The sequence below is a fragment of the Hipposideros armiger genome, unplaced genomic scaffold, assembly GCF_001890085.2.
Source record: "Hipposideros armiger isolate ML-2016 unplaced genomic scaffold, ASM189008v1 scaffold_15, whole genome shotgun sequence".
NCBI classification, from domain to species: domain Eukaryota; kingdom Metazoa; phylum Chordata; class Mammalia; order Chiroptera; family Hipposideridae; genus Hipposideros; species Hipposideros armiger.
In genome coordinates, this window is record NW_017731365.1 from 6,144,453 (window position 1) to 6,159,667 (window position 15,215).

Below are 15,215 nucleotides of genomic sequence, written 5' to 3' on the forward strand. Positions count from 1 at the left end.
CTCACAGCAGCCCAGCTCCAGGTCGAGCTGTTGTTCACCATCTTAGCTCTAGAGGGCGCAGAGTCACTGGCCTGCATGTGGGATCCAAATCGGGGCCCTGCTGCTCAGAGCTGGCGTCCCAAGCCAACTCCTAACCAATGTGCCACTCGGCCGTCCCCCCAGCACCATTTATTGAATAGACTGTCTTTACCCCAATGTAAATTCTTGCTTTCCTTGTCATAGATTAAATGACCATATAGGGATGCATTTATTTCTGGTCTCTTGATTCTGTTCCATTGATCTATGTGTTTGTTTTTATGCCAATACCATGCTGTTTTGATTACTATAGCCTTGTAGTATAATTTGGTATCAGGTAGTGTGATACCTCCCACTTTTTTCTTATTTCTCAGGATTGCTGTGGCTGTTCAGGGTCTTTCATGGTTCCATATACATTTTAGGGTTATTTGTCCTAGTTCTGTGAGAGATGTCTTTGGTATTTTGATAGGAATTGCTTTGAGATGTTTGTATGTTTTTGTGCTGATGGGAATGATCACAGAGGGAGACACAGAATGGAAAGTGCATTGGAAAGACAAGTTCCAGAATGGAAAAATATATTTACACATAAAATAGACATAAATACATAAAATAGTATCCAGATTATGTAATGAACTCTTATTTCCTGATAAGAAAAAGTCAATCTAGTTGAAAAAATAATGGACAAAACCCAGAATAGGTATTTTACAAAATAAGAGATATGAATGGCCAAAGAACATATTAAAAAGCTGTTCATTGATGATCACTAGATGGGAGGTGGGGTGTTGGGAGGGTGGGTGAAAAAGGTGAAAGGGATTAAGAAGTATAAGTTGCCAATTATAAAAATAGTTATGGGGATGTAAAGTACAGCATAGGGAATATAGTCAATAATATTGTAATAACTATGTGTGGTGTCAGATGGTGTAGACTTATTGGGATGATCACTTCCTAAAGTATATAAATGTCTAATCACTATGTTGTACACCTGAAACCAATATAATATTGTATGTCAACTGTAATTAGAAAAAAAAAATGTTCAACCTCATAAGTAATGAAAAAAATACAAGTTAAAAACCGCAACAGGATTCTACTATGTATCCATCAGATTAGCAAAATTACAAAGTCTGATAATACTAAATGTTACTGAGGATATGGAGTAATAGGAACTCTTAACCACTGATGGTCAGATGCAAATTAGTACAACTACTTTGGGAAAATAATTTGGAATTATCTGTTAACGTTGAAGATATGCATACCCTATAATCCAATGATTTTACTCATAGATATATGACTTAGAAAAACTCATGTATATATAAACAAGTTAAATGTATGTGTTCATAGCAACACTGTAATATCCCCAAATTAGAAAAACCTAAATATCCATCTACATTAAAATGTTTAAGTGAATCACAGCATGTTTATTTAATGGAATAACTAAATAAAAGGGAATGCTATGTGCAACAGCATAGATGAATTTCATAAACATACAGTTGAACAAAAGAAGCAAAACTCGAGTATGTTTACAAAAGTTTAAAAAAATGGACAAAACTGAACTATATTTTTTAAAGACATGGAATGATTATTAGGAAGTCAGGAAAGTAATCACCTCTGGGAGAAGGGAGAGAGCTATGATGGAGGAGAGACACCAGGTCCTTTGGATGCTAGTGTATTCTATTTCTTGATTTGGTTTTGGTTACATGGGTGTTTTTATTATAATTATTCAACAGCACATATATGTTTTATGTAACTTTTTCTATATATGTTATATTTCACGATTTAAAAATAAAGTACAGGGCTGGCCGAGTGGTGTGTTGGTTAGGAGTTGGCTTGGGATGCCAGCTCTGAGCAGCAGGGCCCCGGTTCGGATCCCATATTAGGGCCAGTGACGCTGCGCCCTCTACAGCTAAGATGGTGAACAACAGCTTGACCTGGAGCTGGGCTGCTGTGAGTCGCCGGCAATGGCCTAGGCTGCAGTGGGGCTGGCCTGCAGCAGGCGTGAGATTTCGCAAGCTGCTGTGAGCCGCTGTGAGCTGCCATCCAATGGCCGGCAAGCGACTGCCTCACCCGGGAAGAGAGCAGTGATAATACCAACATGGGCCAGTGAAGTGCCGTCCTCCACAACTAGATTGAAGAACAAAAGGACAGCAACTTGTCTGTTCCCCTTCCCCGATTCCCCAGTGCTGGTCCCCTCCCCCAATTCCCCAATAAAATATTAAAAAAAAAAAAAGTACATTGGACTAAGAATCAGATCTGGGCTTTAGCTCTAGTTTGGTCTGCCACTTACACTCTTAGTGTCTTAATTTTTTTTTTTTTTTAATTGGGGAACAGTGTGTTTTTCCAGGCTCCAAGTTGAGTAATTGTTTCAATCTAGTTGTAGAGGGCGCAGCAACCTTGGTGTGAGCACTGCGCTCTAACTGCCGAGCTAACTGGCCGCCCTTAGTGTCTTAGTTTTTTATCTGCTGTCTCCCTCATTATTTTGCTGCGAGGATTACACTACAGCACTTAAGAGGTGCTTTATAAGTTGTAAAGCTATATACAGATATATATATATATGTATATATATATATATGTATATATATATATATACACAAATAGTGATTTATTGTTATCAGGGCATGACAGAATAACATTGGGTAGCTGATAGTATTATCCATATTAATGGAGTAGGTCTGTGGAATATAATTATTCTGACAAGGATCTATGAGCATCTGCCATGGGGTTAACAGTATAGGGCTATGAAAGAGCTTAGGGAGGTAAGGTTCACTAGCATAACACTCAGGAAATACAAGTTGTATGAATGAATGAAAAGTGTTAAACTACAGGACTAATAGAAGCTGACCAAATATAATAAAGTACCAGTTATTCAGGAGAGACAAAATAAATGGGAAGGATAAATCAGAATTTCAATGTAACAAATTACTATTGTGAAGAATTTGATTCACTTTTGAAATCCCAGAAGGAGCTTGTTGGTTATGATCTATGTTGTAGATTTCTGTAGTGTAAAACACCAGTGCAGTTGCTAGTTGGTATGCAATGATATTGGAATGATTCTGTATTTATATTTTAATGTGCCATCTGATGTAATGGGACTGTCCAACACAGCTATCCAAGTAATGAGGCTTCGCTAGATAGATCCAGCTAGAAGGCTACTTGTTTTATGTCCTGTCTGTCTCGTCCTTTTCTGGTGAAGTTGGCATCATCATCTTTCTGATTAGGACAGAATGCCAAACTCAGCTGACCTACTCCTCTGATGTTACAGATCTTTCTGACATCTTTCCCAGGATAAAGTAATAAATACTTTGGTTAAACAATCATACCGCATTTGTTTGAGTGAGTGCCTGTTGTGTTAATGCTTCTGTGTACCGTCTCTTTCAACTCCTTCAGGGCTTCTGATTAGAAAACTGAGGTAGTTTGTCAACAAAGGATTAAGGCAGAGGAGGTGATAATCTAAGTAGCAGAGTAAATAATATTTGATCTGTGGGTGCTTGGCATATATTTGTGGAGTGAACCTAATGGAAAACAAGATTTGTCATGAATAATCATAGTGCACATGATCAGGAATGTAATTTATCCACAAATACATAAAATTATGAAGCCATAAAAGATGAGAAGAGTAAGATATTGTAAAACAATATAGCTTCCTGTATGATATAGAGTTCCTGCCAACTTTGACGCGTGTCCAGTCCACTAGTCATTACTGTCTTCCTTTTCTTCACAGGCTCCCTGGGTCTCAGCCATTTGGGTCAGCGCCATTGGCCCCTATGGTCAGCCAGCCAAATGTGCTGCAGCCCTATGGCCCTCCCCCGACAAGTGCACAGGTGACTGCCCAGCTGGCTGGAATGCAGATCAGTGGTGCTGTGGCACCAGCCCCTCCCCCTTCAGGGCTGGGCTATGGTAAGTAGCTGTGACCACAGGAATGTTACTGTTCCCCCCCCTTTTTTTTTTAGCAGTATCAGGCTGTAGGGTATACCTCAATCCTTTTTATTTCCTGTGCCTCTGAGCACTAGCAGGTGGATAGTCAGTCCTGCTCCTCTTATGTGGAAAGGGAAGTGATTTACTGAACAAGAAGGCAGAATGACTGGCGTTTTGACTCTACCTCTTCTACTCCTTAGGCCCACCAACATCACTGGCCTCAGCCTCAGGAAGTTTCCCCAACTCTGGTCTGTATGGCTCCTATCCTCAGGGCCAGGCTCCTCCCCTTAGCCAGGCCCAGGGTCATTCTGGGACCCAGCCTCCCCAGCGATCTGCCCCACTACCGGCCTCCAACTTCACACCCCCAGCTTCAGGGGTTCCTCGAATGCCTTCGATGACTGGTCCACCCTTGCCTGGACAGGGTTTTGGGGGACCCCCAGTGAGCCAGCCCAATCATGTGTCCTCACCTCCTCCTCAAGCTCTGCACCCTGGCACCCAGATGAGTGGGCTCCCAGGACCACCACCACCTATGCACTCCTCCCAGCAGCCAGGCTATCAGCTGCAACAAAATGGTGAGTTTTCCCCAAGATCTGTCTAGGAGCCAAAGGCTTAAGCTTTTCAGGTGTTTGCTTGCTGTTAGTATTGCTTGCTAAGTGGTGAACTAGATGAATAGCTTCAGGGTATTGTTACTAGGATGTAGGGTTTACAAACACCTTTATTCTCATAGTTCAGATAATGTAGTCTCTCTCTGAATGGTCATTACTCTGCCTCATAATTCTACATTTATAGGAGTACGGTCATTTTCCTGAGGCCTTAAGAAGAGGTAGAGAGGGGATTGTGAGTTCATCAACCTTGTGTCCTTGTCCAGGTTCCTTTGGACCAGCCCGGGGCCCTCAGCCCAATTATGGAAGTCCCTACCCAGCAGCACCCACTTTTGGCAGCCAGCCCGGGCCTCCTCAACCACTGCCTCCTAAGCGCCTGGATCCTGATGCCATCCCGAGCCCTGTAAGTAGATGCTTATGTGGTCCCAGGGAAGGAGTTAGTGGCTGACAAATAAGTAAATCAACCTAGATGAGATGTTTGCCTAGCATTTTCCGTTTTCATTCATCCTGCAGGTGTAGAACCTAGATGTAATTTTTGACTCCTTGAACTGGAATTTGAGGCTCCAGGAACTTTGGGGGCACTTTTACTCCGTAGCTGGGCAGAAAAGGAAGGGAAGCCAACCAAGAGAGATCAGCAGTGTCAGTAGAACTCTGGGTTGAGTGCTACATTTTGTCAACTACTGGACGTAGCATGGTAACCTCTGCCCTTCTGTGGAGTAGTGGCAGGGTACAGGTTTTGTCCTCTTAGTAAGACTGCAGTCTTCTTCTTAATGGGTAGAGCTGGTGGGAATTCTCTGGTGTTAGGTGTTAAGAGAATGAAAGCCTCACTGGTTTCTCTCTGCCCCTGCTAGGACAGTGTTTTAGGAGAAAGCCTTTAGTACTTTTGTTTGCTAGGCTCCTGCTGTGTGGATGGGAAAGTGATCTACAGTTTACAAGGGCAGTTTGGGGAAGCTGCTTCTCCCAGGATGAGGGTGAATCGCACCCTTACAGCCTTCAGAATCCTCAGGCCTTCCTTGTCATACTTGGATGAGAGGCTGGGACTGTACTCCCAAGTGGGGGCCACTTTATAGTGCTGTCTGCAACATTTGCTATGTCAGTTACCTCACCATGCTTAGCCATTGTCATATTTCATTCTGTTCTCTTCCCTCTTCCTTTGGGGAACTACCAGGGTGAAGGTCCTTGCTGGCTAAAGGGGACCTGAAAGGATTAAGCAGCCTCTCCTTCCTTTACCTAAACTCCTTTGAGGAGAGTCTGGTTGGATGTGAGGGGAGGCTCCTTTCAGCATAAGAATAGTCCTTAGTTGTGAGGTTTGGCCTTTTGGAGGGAATATCCCTCTCCCTTAAGAATTCTCCCATTCAGCCCCTCCTTGTATCACCCCTGCTTGCCTCCTATATGCCCCCTCCTTATTTTTCTACATCATAGGCTGAGCTGTTAAAGCCTCTGTGTTGGGCCAGACAGATTGGAATTTCCGATCTAGAGGGAGCCTGATTTCAGCAGTATGAGCTGGGCTCTAGCTGTTCATGTCTAACTCATCAGGGTTGAGAGAAGTAACATCTGCTTCTTGTTCTTTTGTCTCCCTCCCTGTATTCCCCTGCTGCCTTTATTATTAAAACACTAAAAGCAACTCAATGAGCTGCCTCCTCAGCAGAAAACCAGGCACAGAATAGACCCTGATGCCATTCCTAGTCCAGTAAGTGCAGGGGGTGGGTGTGTGTGCGCGTGCCATCCCTGTGTTAGTGCCACCCATGCATGTCTGCGACCTCATCTGTACCTCATCCACCATGTCCATCCCTCTCCACCCTCCTTCTCCCTTAGTCCTTCTAGACCTTGGTTTTATAAACTAGAAGGATGTGCATGCCTCAAGTCACCATGTAATGCAGAAGTAGCAAGCTGTTAGCAGTGCCTGAAGTACGGGGTGGTAGAAGGTCAGGCTCGAAGGGAGGGGTCAGGTGGCATGTTAAGCTTGGGTGTTAGTCCTGCTGGCTCCTCCAGGAGCCTGCATGTGACATTTGATGGAACAGGACAAAGGTGAGTGGTAGATCCCTCCCTTTGGGTTTGATTTGTCTATAGCTTGTTGTAGAGACATTTGGGTAGATGGCTATAAATGTACAGGTTTGGGATACTGGCATTTCTTACAGGGGAAGGGATTACTGTTTGGGAAAGTGTGGGCTGCTTTCTCACCTGGAGAGTCTATTTGACTGATATATTTCCAAGCTTCAACTCCTTCTATGTGATATAGAGTCTCATTCTCTGTTTTCTGATTTTGCCAAACTCATCTTGAAGTAACTGACCAAAGGTCATCAGCCTGCACAAAGATTTGATTACCACCTTTGCAAAATCTTTTTTTTTTTTCCCTTTGCTGGATTGTCAAAATATGGGGGACTGAGGACTGGGCTATAAGAATTGGGTACTTATCCTCTTCTCCCATATTTACACACTAATGCTTACCTGAAAATAAGGCAGCATCTGCTTCCTCACCTCCCTGGTCATTTCTGGCTGTTTAATCCTCTCCTCACCCTGTCCCTTCTACTTTCATCGAGTAGAGAGTCATTTTTACATGGTTACTGTTGTCTGTTTTCCTGCTCTGACTCAGAATGTGTCTTGGGGAGAGGGGGGAGGGGTAGGCTTGATAGGGGAGGGAAGTGGAATCAGATCATGTTTGAAGGTTTCTGATTCGAGCTGGAACTCTTCTGAAGGGGGTAGAATAACAGGGTGATCACCACTGATGGGGGGTCTGGGCGATCATAAAGAAGCCCATTCTTGGTGTTGCCTGTTCAGCATTTTGCTGCTTATGGTAGCATTTCATATGCTCTCCAGAAGGAGAACGGGCCTGGTGCATGAGGTGTTCCTTGGCAAATTATTAGTTTCTGTGCTGCAGCTTTAAGCCTTTTTTGGCTCTCTGGGACCTGGTACTCCCTTTTCTTCTGTCACCTTACTCATTTCACTTTTCCCTACAGATTCAGGTTATAGAGGATGACAGGAATAACCGGGGTTCAGAGCCATTTGTTACTGGAGTACGGGGCCAGGTGCCACCCTTAGTCACCACCAACTTCCTGGTGAAAGACCAAGGTGAGAATGACATTAACTCCTCCCTGTGGGGGCTTTTACTCCAAGATTATCAGTTTACAGATAGGGCTTTTGTCAGTTTTTAATTGGAGACCAGCCCCTCATTGGTCTCTAGGGGAAAAAAGCCACCATTGGCTCTAGCTTTTGTGGGGATGATGGGGAGGATCAGCAATGGAGAGCTGGTTGTCTGGAGGGATTCTGTGATCTGACTCAGGTTTTCTACCTCTTCCTTCAGGGAACGCAAGTCCCCGATACATCCGATGCACATCCTATAATATCCCTTGCACATCTGACATGGCTAAGCAGGCTCAGGTGCCCCTGGCAGCTGTCATCAAGCCGCTGGCAAGGCTGCCGCCAGAAGAGGTAAGTCAGGGAAGGGACTAGAGTATAATGAAACGGAGGGAGGGAGGGGGAATAAGACTTCTTCCTAGATGTGATTCTGACAGTCACGATGGAAGAAGTCTTAGTTGGGCGGGAGGGGAGAATATCTTCAATAGCTTTCTATCCCAGGGCCCATGCCTGAAGCGGGGTGGGAGGAATGACAGCAAAAGCCCAAGAAATTGCTGGATAGGAGCAGGGTCCATAGGGGAAACAAACAATATGCAAAGAGGCAGGGCCAACATGTATAGAAGAGGAGACAGCTGGATCCAGGAGCTTCTAATAGTATCTTCATTTCTAGATGATTAAAAGCACATCATTCTATTTTTTCTTATATGCTGTCCTATCATTCCAGGTAGGTTAGGAATATTAGGACAGCATATCAGAAAAAAAGGTAGATTAGGATTCAGTAGTCCCTTACCTCGCTTGGGCCCTGATCTATCACTCCAATACCTGAAATTGGCATGAAGAGAGTTTGGCAGCTGCTCTGCCAAGCCTTGGTAGGATACCCTCATGTTCATGCCTAGCTTATCATACTTAGGGTGGGCTTCTCTATAATTGGAAGCTCAAGGCTTACTTTACATCCTGCTTCCCTCTGTCTTGCTGCGTTTTTCTCTTCCTGGATTTCAATGGGGATGCTTGGACACTTGGCTGCTGGCCTCTTACCTGTAGGGTGACATCTGCCTGGGACATCAGTAGGTGTCACAGAAACCCAGGGATGGGGAGGACAAGTATCATAGGTACTTGATTGGGGAAGGAAGCAGGAGTCAAGATTCCTAGGGGCAAGAGTGAAGAGGATTGAAGATAGGGCCAGAAACTAGAATCCTAGGTAATTTTTGGCTTGCTCCTCATATGCCCATGGCAGCCTCTGGATTGGTAGAGCCAATTCACCAGTCCCCTTTCAAGAAATAAAATTCTGATGGGGAGTGGGAGAGGAAGCTATGGAATTTATATTCTTAGGGACATGCCTGTAACCAGTACGCTCATAATTTGTTTTTATTCTCCTTCACTGGACTCCCTCCCCAGGCAAAGTATCTGAGCCATGGCTTCTCCCTCCAGGTTGTTTCTCATCTATTGTCACGTCTCAACCCACTGTGGCTTCCCTCTATGTCTGAGCCCCTCCCCTCTGCTCCTTAGGCTTTACCGTATGTTGTCGACCATGGGGAATCGGGCCCTTTGCGCTGCAATCGCTGCAAAGCGTACATGTGCCCTTTCATGCAGTTCATTGAAGGAGGGAGGCGCTTCCAGTGCTGCTTTTGCAGCTGTATCAATGATGGTATGTTCACAATGGCTGGGACTCGGGGGGAGCTCTGACTGTATCTTCAGTGTTCTCTTTTTAGTTAGATAGATGAGGGTCTATTATCTAGGAACTGGGGATGCAGGGCATCTGTGGGGATGTGGGGCAGTAGAGTAAGCTCAGCCAGGGCCAGACTAAGATTGAGAGTGGGCCTTTGAGTAACACTCTGCCATACTCCCCACAGTTCCCCCCCAGTATTTTCAACATCTGGATCATACCGGCAAACGTGTGGATGCTTATGACCGTCCTGAGCTATCCCTGGGCTCTTATGAATTCTTGGCCACTGTAGATTACTGCAAGGTGAGGGAAGGTAGCATGGGGAGGAACAGTGGGTGGAGGACAATGAGACAGCTAAGAATTGCTGTGATCATTTCCCTCACCCTTTCGCTGTCCCCTTTGATGTTGGCTTCTTTCTCGTCACCTGGCCTACTTACCAATACTCCTTTCCTCCCAACATTTCCCTCCTTTTCAGAACAATAAGTTCCCCAGCCCTCCTGCCTTCATCTTCATGATTGATGTCTCCTACAATGCCATCAGGAGTGGACTTGTTAGGCTCCTCTGTGAGGAGCTCAAGTCATTGTTAGACTTCCTGCCTAGGTGAGTGTTAGGGAGCTGAGATGCTTCCTTTGCATGCTGGAGGTGGTGATGGTGTCTGGAGCCTGATGTCATGAAGCTGAGTGATGGAGAAGGTGACAGACCTGAGTAACAATGTCACTTTCTACAGAGAGGGAGGGGCAGAAGAGTCAGCAATCAGAGTTGGCTTTGTCACCTATAATAAGGTGCTCCACTTCTACAATGTGAAGAGCTCATTGGCCCAGCCACAGATGATGGTTGTATCTGATGTGGCTGACATGTTTGTGCCACTGCTGGATGGTTTCCTGGTCAATGTCAGTGAGTCTCGGGCAGTCATCACCAGGTAAGAGCCAGATTGTGGGGTGAAGCGGGGGTGGGGTGGGTACAACCACAGAAAGCTGGGAGAGTTGAGCAGAGGGCTCAGTAGATGGACAGGGGCGGTGCCTCAGGAGTTTTCAGTCTGAGGACCAGATGACTCTTCAGGGAACTGGGGACTCTGGAATCTGGATAGCAGTTTTGATTGCCTCCTGTCACCTATCTCTTCAGTTTATTGGATCAGATTCCAGAAATGTTTGCAGACACAAGAGAGACAGAGACAGTATTTGCCCCAGTTATCCAGGCTGGAATGGAGGCGCTAAAGGTAAGGCTAGCATCCCCAGCAATCGCCTTTGCCTCACTTTCCTCTGACCCTCTTACCCCCTGGGATACAACCCGTTTCTTCAGTGATTGACGACTGTCCAGTGAGTCAGCCTGTCTGACATAGTTGGCACTGAATAAATGACAAGGGAGGGTTTGAATGAATAATGGATGGATAAAGGAAAGAATAAACAAGCAGTCCTCTCTTCTTTCCTAGGCTGCCGAGTGTGCAGGGAAGCTGTTTCTGTTCCACACCTCCCTGCCCATTGCCGAGGCCCCAGGGAAACTGAAGAACAGGGATGACCGGAAGTTGATCAACACAGACAAGGAGAAGGTGGGGGGGGGGGATGGAGGGAGGACTTTCCATTACAGAGGAAGGCGGTGACTCTTCCCAATGCAACACAGTACCCTAAATTTTCTTGAGGAGGACTGGGTCTAGACACTACTCTTTCACATGTCACACATGTGAACTGCCAACTTTCTCCACCACTCCCCACCTTTCTACCCTATCTCGTCCCGAAGCCCTTGGTAGATTCTTTTTTTTTTTTTTTTAATAGGAAAACAGCTCTACCTGTGAGGTAGAGCTGAAGTCTTACATGTCTTTAAATACCCCATACTACATATATAGTTCTCAGATAGGGTGGGGCTAAGATATTGAATGTTGTCCTCTGTACCTCCCCAGACTCTGTTCCAGCCTCAGACAGGTGCCTATCAGAGCCTGGCCAAAGATTGTGTGGCCCAAGGTTGCTGTGTCGACCTTTTCCTCTTCCCTAACCAGTACATGGATGTGGCCACACTGTCTGTTGTACCCCAGCTCACTGGTGGCTCTGTCTACAAATATACTTGCTTTCAGGTATGGCATGGGACTCTGGGTGGCAAATGGAAGGACTGGGAATGTCTGTCTACATGTGGAGTGGCTCTTTAGTTGCTTACTCATAAACAGGAATAGTGTTAGAGGAGACGACCACATAGTGTAAAGAAGTGAGCCGTGAGTGTAGCGGTTAGGAGCATCAGGTTTAGAATCAGTCCTTGGTTGATATTCTGGCCCTACCACTTACTAGCTACATGACTTTGGAGGAATTACTATCATCTCTTTGTTTCTTCATCTGTAAAATGGGATTTTAATATTTATTAATTAGGATTTGTCATCAGGGTTAAGTAATTATATGTATTTGATGTGGTACCTGGAAGTGCTTAAAAGCTATTATTGTCATCATCCTCACTGTTATTGTTATTATAGTTCAGCAGCTTGTAAAGTATATGTGTGTGTGTGTGTGTGTGTGTGTGTGTGTGTGTGTGTGTGTGTTGGGGGCAGGGGTGGGTACAGGGAGATTGTCTGCAGATATTACATAGTCAGTGATGTGACTCTGGGCCTGGGGGCTGCAGGTGGAGAACGACCAGGAACGGTTCCTGAGTGACTTGCGTCGGGATGTACAGAAGGTTGTTGGCTTTGATGCTGTGATGCGGGTCCGGACAAGTACTGGTCAGTCCTGGTTGGAGAAGAGCAGGTGGGGGGATAAATCTAGGAGGGAGGCAAGTGGCACCTGTTGTACCGTTAGCCCTGACCCTGTCCATGTGGCCTCAGGTATCCGTGCTGTAGATTTCTTTGGGGCTTTCTACATGAGCAACACAACAGATGTGGAGCTGGCTGGGCTGGACGGGGACAAGACGGTGACTGTGGAGTTCAAGCATGATGATCGGCTCAATGAAGAGAGTGGAGCCCTCCTGCAGGTGGCAGGCGGGAGGCAGGGGCAGGGGAGGAAGTGTCATTTCACTGGATATAAATAGGCTGCAGAAAAGAGGGTGAGGGGTGTGTAGAGAGGACTAGAAGAGGCTGGGGAAGGGATGGTTCTTATCTTTCCTCTAGTTTAATATATAGCAAATGGGCAGTTTTTCAGAGGCCTTTGGTGAGGGAGGGGTGTGAGCGCCCCCTTTCTCCCTTCCCCTAGTGTGCCCTGCTCTACACCAGCTGTGCAGGGCAGCGACGGCTCCGTATTCACAACCTGGCCCTGAACTGCTGCACCCAGCTAGCTGATCTGTATCGAAACTGTGAGACTGACACGCTCATCAACTACATGGCCAAGTTTGGTGAGGGTAGAGGCAGGGCAGGGTGGGACTGGGGCTGAGGAAGGTGACGGTCAACAATTGAGCATTCCTGGGTAGGTGTGGTGGGAAGGCACATGTGATGGGGTAGCTGACCAGTGACTGTGCTATCTCTCTTTCCCATCCAGCATACCGGGGGGTCCTGAACAGCCCTGTGAAGAATGTTCGTGACTCTCTTATCACTCAGTGTGCCCAGATCCTGGCCTGTTACAGAAAGAACTGTGCCAGCCCCTCCTCTGCAGGACAGGTGGGGCAAGCACGTTGGTGAAGTTGTTGGGATGAATGTTTGCATTTGGGAGGGATTTCTCATGACCATTGACTTTATCTTGATCATACCCCTCAGTTGATCCTTCCTGAGTGCATGAAGCTACTCCCAGTTTACCTGAACTGTGTGTTGAAGAGTGATGTCCTGCAGCCTGGAGCTGAAGTCACTACTGATGACCGTGCCTATGTCCGACAGCTAGTTACTTCCATGGACGTGGCTGAGACCAACGTCTTCTTCTATCCTCGGCTCCTACCACTGGTACGACTGAGGGCTGGAGTATGAGACCTTGCACTGAGAAAGGGGCATCATAGGAAGAGGAAGCATTAATATTATTTGTGTTTGACACTAATGAATTTGTTTTTATGTACATTATCTGATGTAACTCTCAGAAAGAGTTACTGAGGGACTTAGCTTTCTGAAATTTTGTGAATATGGGGCAGGGACAAACATGTTTTATGGTGCTTAGTAACATTTTCCCCTTCTTTTTATCTAGACCAAGTCTCCCATTGAGAGTACCACTGAACCACCAGCAGTTCGAGCATCTGAAGAGCGTCTAAGCAACGGGGATATATATTTGCTGGAGAATGGGCTTAACCTTTTCCTCTGGGTGGGAGCAAGTGTCCAACAGGGCATTGTCCAGAGCCTCTTCAACATCTCCTCCTTCAGTCAGATCCCCAGTGGCTTGGTGAGGGCAGGGCGTCAAGGAGAATATGGGTTTGGAAATGCACTTTGATATGAGTAAGAACCAATAAAGTTAGTGTGCTAGTTCCCTTAAATAGCAGGGAACACTTGGAGGGCAGGGAGGGTGGTGTCATTCTTCCCAGGCTTCCTTGTTTCAGATGATGCATAAATCTGTGCTGCCCCGTATTGACTGGACTCAGAATACCTTACCATGAGGATAAATGAATTTTGTGTTTCAGAGTGTTCTGCCAGTTCTGGATAATCCACTGTCCAAGAAGGTGCGAGGCCTCATTGATAGCTTAAGGGCCCAGAGATCACGGTACATGAAGGTAACACTAATATGAACCTTGGATTTCTTACTTTGTCAAGTCTTCACTGGGAATGGGAGTGGGGAGTAAGTGACTGGATAATGGGATTTCAGGGCATGGTTAATTCCCATTGGCTCTGCCTCATGACCTTGTGTTCTGGCCATAGCTTATCGTGGTAAAACAGGAGGACAAGCTGGAGATGCTGTTCAAGCACTTCCTGGTGGAAGACAAGAGCCTGAATGGAGGAGCATCCTATGTGGACTTTCTCTGTCATATGCACAAGGAGATTCGGCAGCTACTGAGCTAGAGCAAGTGGGTAAAGCATAGTCCCAGGCCAGCTTCCAGAAAGTACCCCAGAGTGGCAGAGAAACCGGGATAATTCCATATATTATAAGTCATGTAAGCTGACCTCAGTCTCTTTGGGGGGAGGGGAAGGTAAAGGAGACTCCTTCTTTCTGGGCTCAAGTATCCTACCACTCGGTCATGTCCTGCTGATGGAAGGTGCCCCTATCCCCTCACTTTACCCTCCTTTTCCTGCTAATCCTGTCGTAATGAATGTAGTTTCTCAGTTCACTGTCCATGATTTGGTGTTGGGGAATTTGGAGGCACCCAGACCCTGGCAATATTATGTGTCCCTTTGGACCAACCTCCAAGAAGAGAGGGGCAGGCAGGAAGGAGTGAGGATCCCAGGATTACTATGGGGGGAGGGGCTAATTCAGCTCAGTGTCATCAACAACTTCCTATATTAGGGATAAAACATACAGGTGCACAAGAGCTGGGGTATAGACCACAGGTAGTGGAGAGAAAAGTGGCCGGTCCTTCTTGGGCCTGGAAGTCAGCAGCCAAGTCAAAGTTACTGAGGTGGTTGATTAGCTTTCTTTCTCTGCTTCCATTGCTCTTTCTCCTGCAATGATTGGTGATCACTCCGTGGATAGAGGCAGATTGTCAGAGGTGAATGAGCCTGGGAAATGAGTTGCAAAGTATAGTAATATCTGGAGAGGTACCAGTCTCCTTTCCAGCTGGAGAGGCCCCAAAACTGGATGGTTCTGTAGGGAGCCTGGTCATCAACTTGCAATACCTCACAGAGCCAGCCCACATCCCACTCTGAACTCCCACTGGAAACACTGCTTCTCCAAACGGGGTGTTGGGGAGAGAGGCAGAGGTGGCCGGAGCTCTGTTCTCTCCTGCCGGAACACCGCTCAGGCTTTGGTACGGAGAATGGCTGACAATTATCTTCCAACCCGAACTGGCTGGAGCAGGACAAGGGCTAGGCTTGATGGTGGCCGGGCTTGCCTGCTCCCAGCCTGGGATGCCCCTGCTCTGGATCTCTCACTTCTCTTCATTGGTTTATTTTTCAATGCATCTTTAATTTGTAAAGAAAT

The 15,215-nt window shown here is 46.3% G+C and overlaps 1 protein-coding gene across 2 annotated transcripts in view; it reads left to right on the forward strand.

Moving 5' to 3' along the window:
- SEC24C (SEC24 homolog C, COPII component) overlaps window positions 1-15,181 on the forward strand; it is a 30,410-nt gene extending 15,229 nt beyond the window's left edge. The window contains exons 2-22 of one of the 2 annotated variants that reach the window (XM_019625743.1): window positions 3,731-3,906; window positions 4,125-4,496; window positions 4,793-4,929; window positions 6,148-6,216; window positions 7,484-7,595; window positions 7,828-7,955; window positions 9,108-9,246; window positions 9,452-9,567; window positions 9,740-9,864; window positions 9,992-10,183; window positions 10,387-10,480; window positions 10,694-10,810; window positions 11,159-11,329; window positions 11,863-11,959; window positions 12,062-12,207; window positions 12,426-12,564; window positions 12,708-12,826; window positions 12,923-13,102; window positions 13,338-13,529; window positions 13,765-13,854; window positions 14,000-15,181. In XM_019625743.1, coding sequence (XP_019481288.1) covers window positions 3,731-3,906; window positions 4,125-4,496; window positions 4,793-4,929; window positions 6,148-6,216; window positions 7,484-7,595; window positions 7,828-7,955; window positions 9,108-9,246; window positions 9,452-9,567; window positions 9,740-9,864; window positions 9,992-10,183; window positions 10,387-10,480; window positions 10,694-10,810; window positions 11,159-11,329; window positions 11,863-11,959; window positions 12,062-12,207; window positions 12,426-12,564; window positions 12,708-12,826; window positions 12,923-13,102; window positions 13,338-13,529; window positions 13,765-13,854; window positions 14,000-14,140 — 3,052 coding nt within the window. In that variant the 3' untranslated portion in view covers window positions 14,141-15,181. The remainder of the gene's footprint in view (window positions 1-3,730; window positions 3,907-4,124; window positions 4,497-4,792; window positions 4,930-6,147; window positions 6,217-7,483; window positions 7,596-7,827; window positions 7,956-9,107; window positions 9,247-9,451; window positions 9,568-9,739; window positions 9,865-9,991; window positions 10,184-10,386; window positions 10,481-10,693; window positions 10,811-11,158; window positions 11,330-11,862; window positions 11,960-12,061; window positions 12,208-12,425; window positions 12,565-12,707; window positions 12,827-12,922; window positions 13,103-13,337; window positions 13,530-13,764; window positions 13,855-13,999) is intronic. The other variant, XM_019625754.1, reaches the window with a different exon arrangement.
- The last annotated feature ends 34 nt before the right edge of the window (window positions 15,182-15,215 follow it).